This window comes from Lepisosteus oculatus, chromosome 28, assembly GCF_040954835.1.
Source record: "Lepisosteus oculatus isolate fLepOcu1 chromosome 28, fLepOcu1.hap2, whole genome shotgun sequence".
NCBI lineage: Eukaryota > Metazoa > Chordata > Actinopteri > Semionotiformes > Lepisosteidae > Lepisosteus > Lepisosteus oculatus.
In genome coordinates, this window is record NC_090723.1 from 5,386,488 (window position 1) to 5,399,249 (window position 12,762).

General features: G+C 45.2%; 1 protein-coding gene across 3 annotated transcripts in view; it reads left to right on the top strand.

Annotated features, from left to right (window-relative positions):
• znf385c (zinc finger protein 385C) overlaps window positions 1-12,762 on the top strand; it is a 171,999-nt gene that overhangs the window by 60,386 nt on the left and 98,851 nt on the right. For all 3 annotated transcript variants that reach the window (XM_069185544.1, XM_069185546.1, XM_069185545.1), the window contains exon 2: window positions 7,795-8,040. In XM_069185544.1, coding sequence (XP_069041645.1) covers window positions 7,795-8,040 — 246 coding nt within the window. The remainder of the gene's footprint in view (window positions 1-7,794; window positions 8,041-12,762) is intronic.

Genomic DNA, 12,762 nt, shown 5'->3' on the forward strand with positions numbered 1-12,762 from the left:
CACGAAGGTACGTGAGTGTAGGCTCTGTGTTCCTTTCAGCTCATGACAAGATCGCTCGTGCTTCCATCTGCTAAGATTTCTAAGGCATCAGGACATCAGGTTCTTACGAAGAATGCCAGCATTAAAAAAAAAAGCAGTATACAACGACCATGTGACCCACCAATTGCACCTTGGCATCTGAAGAAAATGTTTCTTTTGCGCAACGCTTCCAATGAAGTGGCTGGTATTTTTTGTTTACAGCACAGAAAGTTTGCGCCCAGACACTGACATTTAACATTTTTATTCAAAAAAACGGTTCCATATTTGCCAAGCATGTGCCAAGCAGAGACTTATTCCTGATTGTGTATAAAGGCCAATCTGAAGGTCTCCCTCTCTCCAGCACACAAACACAAGATCACTGTCCTTAAAGGGTAACCCAGATTTAATTTCAGGAGGCCTGAATAAGCATCAAGAATGGGGACAGTGGCCAGAGGAGGTTGGTATTTACTAAGTGGCTATGGTGTAGGGCTGTCTATCATGTTTTGTTTTGGGTTGTGGAGGAGCTGCGGGCTAAACAGGATCATGTTGCAATTGTAATAAGAAAAATATTTTAGGGTGAATTTGGATTGCAGCCTGGGCCCATAAATTCTGAAAATACCACACTGACGTTCTAGGAGGTTTGGCCTCTGTCAGCAGAAGATCAGACTATGATGAATGGGATATGTGGGCACACCAAATGGAAAGGAGGGGTACATTATGGCACTCTGCCCAGCACCCGTGCCACTTACCGACTGTTTAGTCCCTCTGACTTTTAAAACAGGTTCTCTCGGGAAGGAGCAGGTTTGTAACACAGCTCTGCAATGCAAATGGTAGAGAAACTGTGCAAATTGGTGTGGACGACAGCCAGGAGCAAAAAAGAAGGAAGGGCTGACTGAACTCTGGTTCGAATGCATTTTCAAGCACTGTTGGGATAGTTTAAAGACTATCCCCCAGTCACACCTCTTCCAAAACTCATGGGGGGTTTGAGGATGGGAGTCCACAAGGGTGTGTTTACCAGGTCTCCCCTTGATCAATAGGACCGCTCTGAGCAGTGTTTGCCAGTGCATTCCGGCCTGCGACTGCTGACTGCAGACCCCTCTTCCTGTGCATGATCTCCCCACCCTTCGCCACCCCCAGGAAGGGCACCACGCCGTGGAGGGGAGCAGGCTGGGGTTGGGGGTCTTGAGGAGGTCAGGGAGAGCGTGCCGGGGGCGGCAGGGGTCGGAGCGGAGAGGGATCCGGAGGCGCCGCCTCCTCTCCCACAGGGAATACAAGCGGACAAGCGGAGGAGCCAGGAGACGGGGGTGTGAGGCGCAGGGAGATGAAGGGGGGAGCACAGCTATAAAGAGGTTCTTCACTTTGTGCCAAAATCTACTTGAAACCTTTGAAAAAACACTTGATGGAAACTGAAGGAGCACTCAGAGGGGGAATATCAAAAGAGGCTTTATAAACAACACTATATATTTTTTTTGTAAGTTTTATTTTATATAATATACTCTGGTGACTTTTTTTTAATGACTCTGGTGTGTGCGGATAAATATACTGTTTTTGGCCTTTGCTGACATTCTCCATCATCGTGTTTCTACCGATCATGCATTCCAGATTCGGAAAAGCTTAAAGCTTGTTGGTGGCTAGTCCTTGTGTTTAATTTTGGGGGAAGGCAAAATATACAGTCATGTGAACAAAACATCCCTGCTTGATTTAAATAAAGAAGTACATCGTTTCGCAGAGAGCTACAAGAAACTAGAACAAACTTCTTTTTTCATTCAGCTTGCGTACCATTTAAAAATAGAAGAGGGGAAAAAACACTGAAACCAGCCACAAAACAATAACAAGTCTTAATGTGACAAAAGAAGTGAGCAAAAAATAGCAATTTGAAAACTGCAATAAGTTCGTTCAGTATACAGTACCTCACCATGCTACAGTACTGAAGTATGAAAACTCTTCATACTGAGGTTTAAAGATTTTTAAAAATATGAGTAGCCATATAACTAATCACTTGGAAGTTAAACACAGGAATATACTCATGTAACGGTTCTGTTATGTACTGTAGCTAAGGCAAACAGTAAACAGGCTTTTAAAAACATTAATTATTTTGGGTTCCTTGCTTACCTGCACAACACCAACTCACATGGGAATTATTCCTTCAAGTGAACAATTTCCAAAGCACATATGACACATTGGAATACACTTAATTACCATTAATGGCATGGCTGGACAGGTTCACAGTTGAAGTCTGAAATCATTCCTCTTGAACAGGCAACCAGTGGAGAGATGCAGGAGCTGGTGTAATGCAAGAATTAATCATATCCTTTTGAATTAACTCAGATTCCGAAATGTACAATCAGACCACATTTCAAAATTTGATTATGTAAATGAAGCATTTACAGTTTATAGTTATTTTCTTGTCTAGTATAAACCATCTCATGTTCCCTGTACTGAAAAGCATTCTGTGCAAATATATAATTTAGTAAATTGATGTAGCAAATAATTTTAAATTATTGTGATTGTGCTCATAATTATTATTTTGAATAGCAAAGCACATCTTGAATCAGTCGTTGTGTATTTAAATTGTCGCCTGTTGTCTACCTCCTTGTTACTGTGTAGTCTTTGGTGCATTATAGCTAATCTGAGATAATAGGTGCAACATTGGTTCAAAGATTCCTGTGGTTTCCTTTAGCATTCCTGTGATCCTCTCCTGTCATGTTTTCCCGGGGTTGGAGACTGCAGTTGAGAAGTGATGAGTCCTTGGGTTTCTCTTGAAAATGAGCTGAAAAGCAACCAAACAGATGCTCGTGTGCAAGTAAGCCGTTGTCTAATCTGTCTTCCCTACACAAATAGCGCAAACCAGACGATATTCTGTTAAGAATGTGCTGTGAGCCTCTAGCAAGAGTTGGTTCATAAAGATGGGTGTCATGATTCCCATCATGTCCTCAAATCTTTCACTCTTCCCATAAAATGAAAAGCAATCCCATAACTGAACACGGAAAGAGATAACTAGTCCTCGTGTTTTCTCTTGGGAAATTCAAACTCAAGTCTTGACAGAACTGTTAGGTTAATGTGCTTGTAAGGGACTAGTTTTAGAGTTCAGAATAGTAAATAAGGACGGGAAGGATGTGCTTAAGCCTCAGTGCCAGATATTGCTGTGTTTGGGAGTGCTCATTGTTGTGCAATGTACTTTTACTGTTCGTGCCAAGTCCTGGAGGGGTTGCAGTCCAGATTTGTAGATCTTTTGAAATCATCACCACCTCAAGGTCTAGGACAAGCCGTGGAAGTGCTTCAGTTAAATGAAAAGTTAGCTCGTTGTGAGTCCTTAATGGCTGAGCTGGAATGAAAATCTGCAGAGACCTTAGCCCTGCAGGACTGGACTCTGTCCATAATGAGCTTGCTCTCAGGGTTAAGCTCTGAACCTACAGGCTGGGACCGAAGAGCAGTAGACATCAGAGAGAGGAGGGGAGCTCTGAAGGGAAGGAAGGCCCTGGGAGAAATGCCTTTTCGGAAAGATGATCAGGCAGGAGTGCAGCGTGCCGCAGCTCCACAGTGCTCTAACTCTGATTTTCTTGTTCCGCTGGGGGCTCCCTATGACCTCTAACCCAGTAATAATGAAGTCCCGGGAAACAGCCGGTTGTATCCAGTGGAATGAACGTGCCCGGCGTGTGGAGGGCGTCCCGCACACGGAGCTGAGCGGCGTGTTCTCAGGAGGCCGGAGACGTGTGGTCTGTCTTCTAAGTGCAAAAGGCTCCCAGCAGCCCCAGTGTGAGATCTCGACCCGCAGCTGAACTGTGTGCTTTCCCAGCTCCACTGATGATGCTGACATTAGGAAGTCGGAGAGTTTTTTTCGCTGCTCGTTATCAGGCTGTCATTAGTTTAGCCATTCCCTGCATTTCCTCGGGCTATACCGCCAGCATCACAGCCACCGGGGCTTGAGAGCACGACTGTGTGGGACCATGTACCCCACCGCAGATGAAGGAAGTGTTTTTCAAGGAAAATCTTCTCTACAGCAAAGCTTTTAGATTCCTGTTGACATTTGCATGCACCGAGAGTGAACAAAAAATGAACTTTAGGCAATGCTTACTAGATTGTTTCTGTAGACTTCAAGAGACAATATTTTATGGAAATCACTGTACCTTGTAATGAAACAGACCGCTTTCCATATGTCTTGTGTTTTATCTTCAAAGTCTTTTAATTGAGACATTTTCATGGATCCGGCAGACTGGGTTTATGTAGCTAATGTTTTTAATTCCAAAATAAAAGTCACAAAACCGCAAAGCAGTTTGCCAGCCCTGCATTGCTGGGCGGCATTTGTTTGTTTTTTTTGTGTGCAAAATTGCTTGAAATTGAATACGCCAAAAGTTGCAAAGAAAAGAGGTGTGAAAACATGGCAGGACCTCTCCTCGTATACAGCTGGTCATCTTCTCGCAGTTACCTGCTCAGATCGCAGTTTTGAATTTCAGCCCAGCAGCTGTGAGATCGGCTCTCGCTCGGAGTCGGGCGAGAGTCCTTTCCCAGTGGGAAGGTCAGGAATGGGTTGGAACTGAGGAAGCGGAGGGCAGCCCTGGGAGCGGGGCGATCCCAGCTGGAAAGGCAGGAGCGCGGGATGACTCGGCGGGCCGTGTGCTGTCCGGGAGGAGAAAGGCCAGCCGGTGCCTCTGTGGCATCGGTATCCCTCCGGCTCTCGCGTTTCAGTTACGGGGGCTGTAATGCATTGAACACGCCTGCAGTACCACTCTGATTCCTGTAACGCCACTCTGATACCGCATCCAGTAGAATATTGCGTTAGTGTCGTGCATAAACCAGGGGCTGGCCGGCTCCTGCAAGGACAGCCTGCCCTTGGCACGAGACAGGCGCGCCTGGAGATGGCCATTGCAATGTGGCGAGTTGCAGTTAATTAGCCTTCTGCTTTTTCTGCATCTGTTTTCAAGAGTTGAAACAATCAATATTATGAAATTTAGGCTGCCAAGGAGCATGCAAGGGTTTATTCCACGCTGAAAGGAAAAGAGAGGAGACACAGGAGTTTTGGCGGTGGAACTGTCTTCAGGTGTGTCACAGCATGGAATAAACCTTTACCTGTTCCTTTGCAGCCTGCGCATGCTGACACAGCTCCCTACTCAAACGAAAATCGAATTAAGCTGCTGTCGTTATTGTTGTTATTACCAACGCTTTTCAACAGATGTCCTTATTGACTTTATACCTACCTCTTCGTTTTAGCTTAGAAATTTTGCTGCCCATTTAAAATGTTGGTGCTCAGGGGCACAGTAGCAGTTTTAAATTAGGATTTGAACCCACAACCTCCAGAGAACAGAGCCCCCTCCACTATCATAATGAAACAAGTGTCTAACGGTTTGTTTGAACAAAGTCTAAATACAGTATGTTCTTCTAATCCTGAATTGTTCAATTAAAACATTTTGCTCTTTGGAAATACAGTAGGAGACTACCTGGGGTGGGTGCATGTTGACCGATGTACCTTGTAGTGTATTTTATTCTATTCCTTTCATTTTATATAAACTATTGTGTTTAGGTTTATAATTTTTTAATGAGAATACATAAAGAAATCACAGCACTCAACTTGTTCAAGGAAGGGCCGATTTTAATTCCAGCTGCAGTCTTCAACATTGGATCACAGGGGGCGCCATTGTGGTCAGAATGAATTTCTTGAACAGGAATAGCAGGCATAGGAAAGTGACCGTTTTACACCGCAGTGACTGAAAATGACTTTACAGCTGGGGGGTTTTGAAATGTAGATCACGAGGAGACCGACGACTTGTACAATTCAGTGAGGGATGCTTTTATTTGTCAGACTTAATGCATGAATTTCCAACATTGCTGTACAGTATGCATTACCATGGTATTTCCATGCTGGGAATAATAAAACAAGCTGATGAAAACAGATAAATAATGCTTGTTTAAAATCAAGACTTATTGTGTGCTAGGAATATACGAGTTCCCTTTACAAAATGCTTTAAATTACAGTATTCTGGAGGCACTAACAGTCCAAAATGCATTTCATTTTTGCAACGGATCTCTAATCCACACTTCATTCTAATCTTCCTGGATGCAGGACAGCAAAAACTGTATCGTGCGTCATCCTTCTGCAGTTCAGCAAACTGGACAGAGTGGCCTCAATTTTGTTGTTTTTTTTTTCCTTCACAAAATCCCTTTCCTGTGCGCAAAACATCCACAATTTGGTGTGCCTGAGGCGACAATGTGATGTCTCTGTGCTGTCGTCTGTCTTTCGGGCTGAAACTCTTGTCGGGGTGGGTGGTTGATGCTCATATTCTATGTGACCGATATGCTGGCATTTCAGCATTTGCACAGACCGAGCCAGGGGGAATTCTTGAGGGCAGGCGAGGTGAGGGTAATGAAAATGATTCGAAATGAACAGAGCTGCGAGTGGGGTGCAGAGAACAGAGCTGCCGGCTCAGCTCAAGTCCTTCTGGGGTCCTCTCTTGTCTCATTAGCTCAGAAAGCCGGTTCAGAACAATCCTGGAGCACAGAGGGGATGGCAAACCGGGTCAGAACCAGAACTGATCGACCGCTGTTCCCAGCAGGCTCTACTGCTGATCTCTCGGAAGGCTTTTCTAAATTTATTCTAAAATCATATATTCTTGTCGTTTTTCACAACGGCAACTGTATGGTAGTACCACAGCAGCTGTACAGTTATTCCTGTTTGTGTCAAGGTGCAGTAAAGTGTTTCACAGGCAGCGCAGAGAGGTGCCGTTCTATATTTTAACTCTTAATTTATTGTTGTATCAGAAAATGTGGGAATAAAGGCGCTACAAAGCTATTCAGCTAGAAAATTGTGTGATGACAGGGGCTAGCTCAGCCCAATCAGGTGTCTGCTGAGCAACTTTTCACAACGTGGCACATATGCGTCCCCTAGTGGATGTTTCTCAGAACTGCACCCACAAGCTCAAATTTTGGGCGCAGTTCTACACTTCTGAATTCTAGGAATCTTACAATTTAGCTGATCCTTAGCTCACGTTTACATTAACTGTGTCTTGGAGGTAATTAAGTGGAAGACAGGCTAGTGACTCCTATCAAGGGCTGGTTTGTGGCATCGCTGAGTTAAATAGTTGGAGTGGTCGGGTCATGAGTGTTGCTCTTTATAATATTTCCTAGCCTTTTTCATCACCTGAGATATTAGCTGTTAGGATAACTTTGTTCTGAAATCCTCCTCTTTGTAAAGGGAAACCTCAGTACACCAGCTATTGAAAACTTACAGTAAATATAAAACAGGGTCTGTTCTTAGACTGGAAGAGGTTTTGGAGAAATCAAGAACAAATAGATATACATTGCCTACAGTATATAAAGTCTGCACATCCTTTCCAAAGTAATGTATTTCTTGGCATAACAGCCTGAAACCAAGATGCATGGAATCAGGATTTATTTGACCTTTATTTATTCATTGTAACACACCACCTCCAGGGGAAAAAAAAATGGCTGGATCAAGTAATTGCAAAACCAAGAGAAATGGGTTGGATAAGGGTACACACCCCCAGTTAATACCTGAGATTTCTGAATGGAAAAAGCAAAATAGAAATGAACAAGTCAAGGGAGCAAAACTCGCTTGCTTGCCTGACATTGACATGTTTTAATTGCTTTCCTGAGATGCAAGCCTCTCCTTGCTGTTGAAGAATTGTATACTGTAAGAATGGGGGCTGAATTTAGGGCACCTAGGGGTACCCACAATCTACAATTAGGGCAACCCTGTCGCAGTGTCGTCTGAAGTGGGGTTCGCCCTGCCCGCTCACCGACGCCCCCTCTCCTCCTCCGCAGGGATGAAGCGGCCCTTCAGCCCCGCCCCCGCGCTGGAGAAGGGCCCGCCGGAGCGGGGCGGGGGGGACCCGCCGGGGGGCCCGGAGCAGCGCCTCAAGCGGGAGAAGAAGCACCAGACGTACACGCTGTGCGAGGTGTGCAACATTCAGCTCAACTCCGCCGCCCAGGCCCAGATCCACTACAACGGCAAATCGCACCAGAAGCGTCTCAAGCAGCTCAGCAGCGGCAAGCCGGCCGGCGGCCAAGGTAGGACCCACAGATCTGCACTCTGGCTGGCGGGGGAAGGATCTTTTCCTGCTGTGCTGCTTTTGCGCCATATCAATGCTAACTGTGCCTGCTTTTCCATCTGCGACCCGCAAACGGAGGAGTTTCAGCATGCCTGTGCGGTCCTGTGTCAAGAGGGAATGTCTACCCTACAAGGCAGTGAAGCAGGTCTCTGAGCCTGTTGACCGGCTGCTCGTGTTTAGAGATGCTTCCTGTAGGGCTGGCACTGCAGCAGCCAGGACTGGACCTGTGTCTCTTCAGGTGTGCTTTAGAACAGAGTCTCTTGGCATGACGGGCTCAGGCATAGACATGGTGGTCTATCTGTGGTCTTGCTCATCACTCTGTGTCTCTGATGAGAGACATGTCCCCAGAACGACACTGCCCATGTCGCAGAACGGCATGGTGCCAAATGGGTAGCTAGGAAAACATGTGGCAGGGCCTCTTCAAGCATAACCCTGGTGCATCTTACTCTTGGGAGACAGTTCTGTTCCATTTCTGCTGATTTCATTAGCCTGGCCCCCTAACGAGATGAAAACCACAGAGCATCTCGGTATACAATTCACCAGCCAAGGATCTGAAATCTGGGAGACTACACTTTCTGTTCGGGTGCTCCAGTGCTGTGGAATGACCTTTGAGCCTCTATTAGATCTTGTAAGTCAGCAAGTTAGCCAGCCAGCCAGCTCTGTTAAATCCCTTTTTAACACCTTTTTTGAGCACTAGTTTAATTTGCATTGTATCGAGCATATTACTGTACATCTAATCTTTTTGCTTTTGCGGTTTTTCACTGTAAAGTGCCATGCTAACACGTAGACGCTATCATTAAAGGTGTTGTTTAAAATAAATATTTCAACTAGGAGCCTGTATTCACTGCATGTTTCAGAGGTCCCCTGCCTGAGAAACATTGATTTGAAACAGCATAGGTTTGGGGCTTCTTGGGAGACTAAAGACAAAATTGAATTCAGGGAAAAAAACATAAAGAATTCAAGAATTTGGATTAACTGATAAAGACAACTCGTTTTGACTCAAAAGTGGTCCAGCTCCTCCAGAGCAAGACATTGGACTGTACAGTAAAGTGTTTCAATACTTTCTTAATGCAGTGCAGGAGAGGGAGCAGGGATTAGCTTCTTCCAGCCCGAACATTAATGGGAATGGCTGAGAATTAAATGATTAATTGAGCGGCTAATGAACCATTCTGGAAATCCTTATTGTGAAGAATGACTTGAGTTGAAGGTGGCAATGAAAACAATATCAGTTCTGTGCAAATTGTGTAGCACTCTACTTGGCTAGGTACGTGTTTATTCAAAATGTTTGTAGCTCTACTATGGATTGTGCTTGATCAATTTCACAGTGCATTTCCAGGTAGATGTGTAGCACTCTCCAGCCTCTAGCTCCTCAATCATTAAACCTCAGGGACCTACAGCAGTGTGTATTTTTGATCCGATGAATATCCTGCTCACCTGTGTCGGGCAGGATCCGGCTCCAGTCCCTGGAGGGTACGCAGTGTTGATTGAACACATTTCCTGTTAAACTGGTCAATATGAAAATTCAATATGAAAGGTCTCCAGAGCACTTCCAGTATATTCACTCCTGGTCTTTACTCCACCATGGATTCTCAACGGCATGATTTAGCTGATGTGAGGTGAGCGTACTGTGCGCTTTATGACTGCAATCACATCGTCCAGGCGGAGCTACCGCTGTCTGTAAAGCTCTTTGAGTGGAGTGTCCAGTAAAGCACTATACAAGTGTAAGGAATATATATGAATACTGTATGATTTGCATCAAATGGGTCTTTAATACCACTTTTTCCAGGTCTGTATCCGTGAGTATTGTAAGGTATATACTGTATAATTCTTATCCTATTAAACTTGGTGGACTGCGGCCCTGAGAATATCCTTGCTTGGGAGTTCTTAGTTGTTTAATGGTTTTTATCAAAACTATGGATTTTAACTATGGGTGTTGAAACTCAGAGTTGCTTTCTAATCCATATGCTGGATAAGCTGTAGATGGTTCAGTGGTTAAGGCTGCCTGTTCAAGCCTCAGCTTTGCCATTAAATCACATTGGTCACCAGGAAAAAAGTCCTTTGCCTTCTTGTGCTCCATTTTCTGGATGACTCAAAGCTGAGGTCAGGTTATAAGTGAATCTGTAACTTCGTTGTGCGTGTTGTATCTCTTCACTGGAGTCCCAGTAAGCTGTTCTGGATAAATCTGCCAGCTTTCAGTGTTATTGTTATTGTTGTGGGGACTGCCACTCTCCAGGCTCGAGAACAATCCGAGTGTTCGTGCTAGAAAGGCTAAGCTTGGGGAAAAGTTTCCCTTCTCAAAGTGAAGGAAGACGGCAAAACCTTTTTATTTTGGAAGCACGGGTGCCGATCTGTGACCTGGCATTGTTGCCTTCCCTCCCGTTCCCACGAGCCCCAGGTAATCGACTCTCATCGCAGCCGTCTGATTAGTTAGACGCCGGCGCCTCGTTTCTCGGGGCGCCCCGGCTGTTAGGAGCGCTTGCACACTGACACTCTGCGTAACCGCCAGTGACACCTCATTATGCGGCACGAGCACAGGTCTCAGGAGTACTCTGGGCCGCTGATTCGAGAAAGCAGGCATTCCCGAGCAGCAGAGAGTCTCCAATCTTCATTTAGACCAGACGAGGCACGGGGCGGCCGATGTCCAGGGGCTGCTGGGGGCCACTAGTCTTCTCATTGTTGGTTTGGCCCGTTTCTGCCATGCTGTTCAGCATTCAAGAGGCCCGCCATCTCGGTGAAAAGCCACACGAACATTAGGAGTAATGAGAATGAGGAGAGGCAGAGAAGCCGATCGTTTGAGAGAGTTTAGACAGCCATATTCTTGGAATGTCACCTCTTAAGTCTAAATCCCTTTCCTCTAGCCTTCTATTTTTGTTCATTGTTGCCAAGCCTGGATGCCGAGACAGGGGAGTGGGTCTTACTCTGGATCAGTGGGGCGTGACGATGCTGCCTGCAGTGCAGGAGAAAATAGAAAGGACCTAATGCTGCCTTCAGGATTGCTTCTAATTTCAGCACCCTGATTTCATTTGCTTATTCATTAGCTTGTAAGTCAAGCAAAACAGAGTTGCATTAAATGCAGCTCCTGCTTAGTACATAACCCAGTTGCACAGTATGCTTTGTCTCAGGTAGAAATGATTCAGATGTAGGAGAAGCCGTTAGTTAAAATGATGCCCATTTCTTAATGAAAAATATTTATTTTCTTTCAACCCGGCCTCAAAGCTTACAAAGATCGATAAAATAATGAAGATGCATCATTTCTAAAATCATAAGGAATTGTAAGAAAAAAAAAAGCTCACAGATTTAGACGTAGTAAGTAAATGAGGAAAGGTGTTCATGTAGGGCAGAGTCTGTCCTGTCAAAATGAAGAATATAACAGGTGCAGGAATAATATCCCATATGCAGGGTTAGTGGAGAATCCCCCTATTCCAAAAGGGCTGGCCTCCTGTCCTGTCCAGGTTCTGAGAGGATGATGTCACTTTCCTGTAAGGCGCTCAGTGCCAGACAGCAGAAGCAGGTGTTAAAAAGCAGTGCTCAAGAGAAGGCAGTGTTCGTCCACCCGTGAACTCTGCTTTACAGGGAAGAAAGATAAGGAAAACAGCTGTGTAGCTGCTAAGGATCATCGCTTTTGCTTTGTGATATTCAGTCACATATTCCCAATAGGTGTCCAAATCTCCGAGGGGAAGAAGCTTGACAGGCACGACCATGAAGCTGCTGTTGTGACAGAGCTCCGCTGCACTTACTCAGCCTTTTTAAAAGACTGGAAGTACTGTGAATAATTGGGTGCCATTCCTCTCCTCACATTTTGAGTTTAAGCTGTAGCTGCAGAATAAATGAAGGTTTACCGTTTTTCTTTTCATGTCATCTTTGCCTGATGTTCCACTTAGCAATGTTGTTTCACATGATTATTGTACCTGCCGATGTCGTGAGTGTCTGCGAATTCCACGGTGCACGTGCTCAAGGAGTCCCTGGTGAATGGTTCCAAAATATCAAGTGGAATGATTCACGTCACTTATGTGCTTTTGTGCTTTGCTTTTGCACTTTGTGAATTTGTTTGCTCCAAGATTTTGTAAGGGAAAACACTTTTAATACAAAAAAAGGTGATGGCACACATTTTTTGGGGTCCATGAATTCTGATCCAGGACCCAAAGGGAATTGGGCGACTCATGGTGCAAGATCTGGAGACTGAGCAAAATCAGTTGACCCCTGCTCTGGGCAGATAGTCTCCAGCATCAGAAAGGAGAGGAATGCATGTGGGCGTGTCTGCTTGTGCATGAGTTTGTCCATGTTTGTTTCTATTAAAGCAGCTTCACAGAACTGACAGACAGTCCAGAGACAGAGCCTTCATTGTTTGCTTTGGACAGTGGAAATCTGTGGGCGCAGAAGAAATTGGTTCATACATGTCTCTTTTGTTTAGTTCTCTCTGACCTGATTCCCAGTGTGGCTCCTGGGCACTGTTTGCCAGCACATGGCAATCAGTTGTGTGCAAGGGCTGTGGGTAGGGTCTATGGGCTGCATTAATTTGAACAAGTAAGTGCAGTTGCGGAGAAGGGCTGGATTAGTTTGCGGCTCTGTCAGTGCCACAGCTTGCACCCTTAAGACAAAATTGGAGGAAATCAAGAAGATCTCCAGCAGAGTAAGAGGGGATTGAGGTGGAATTGAGAAAGGGGCTGCCGCACAGCAGAGC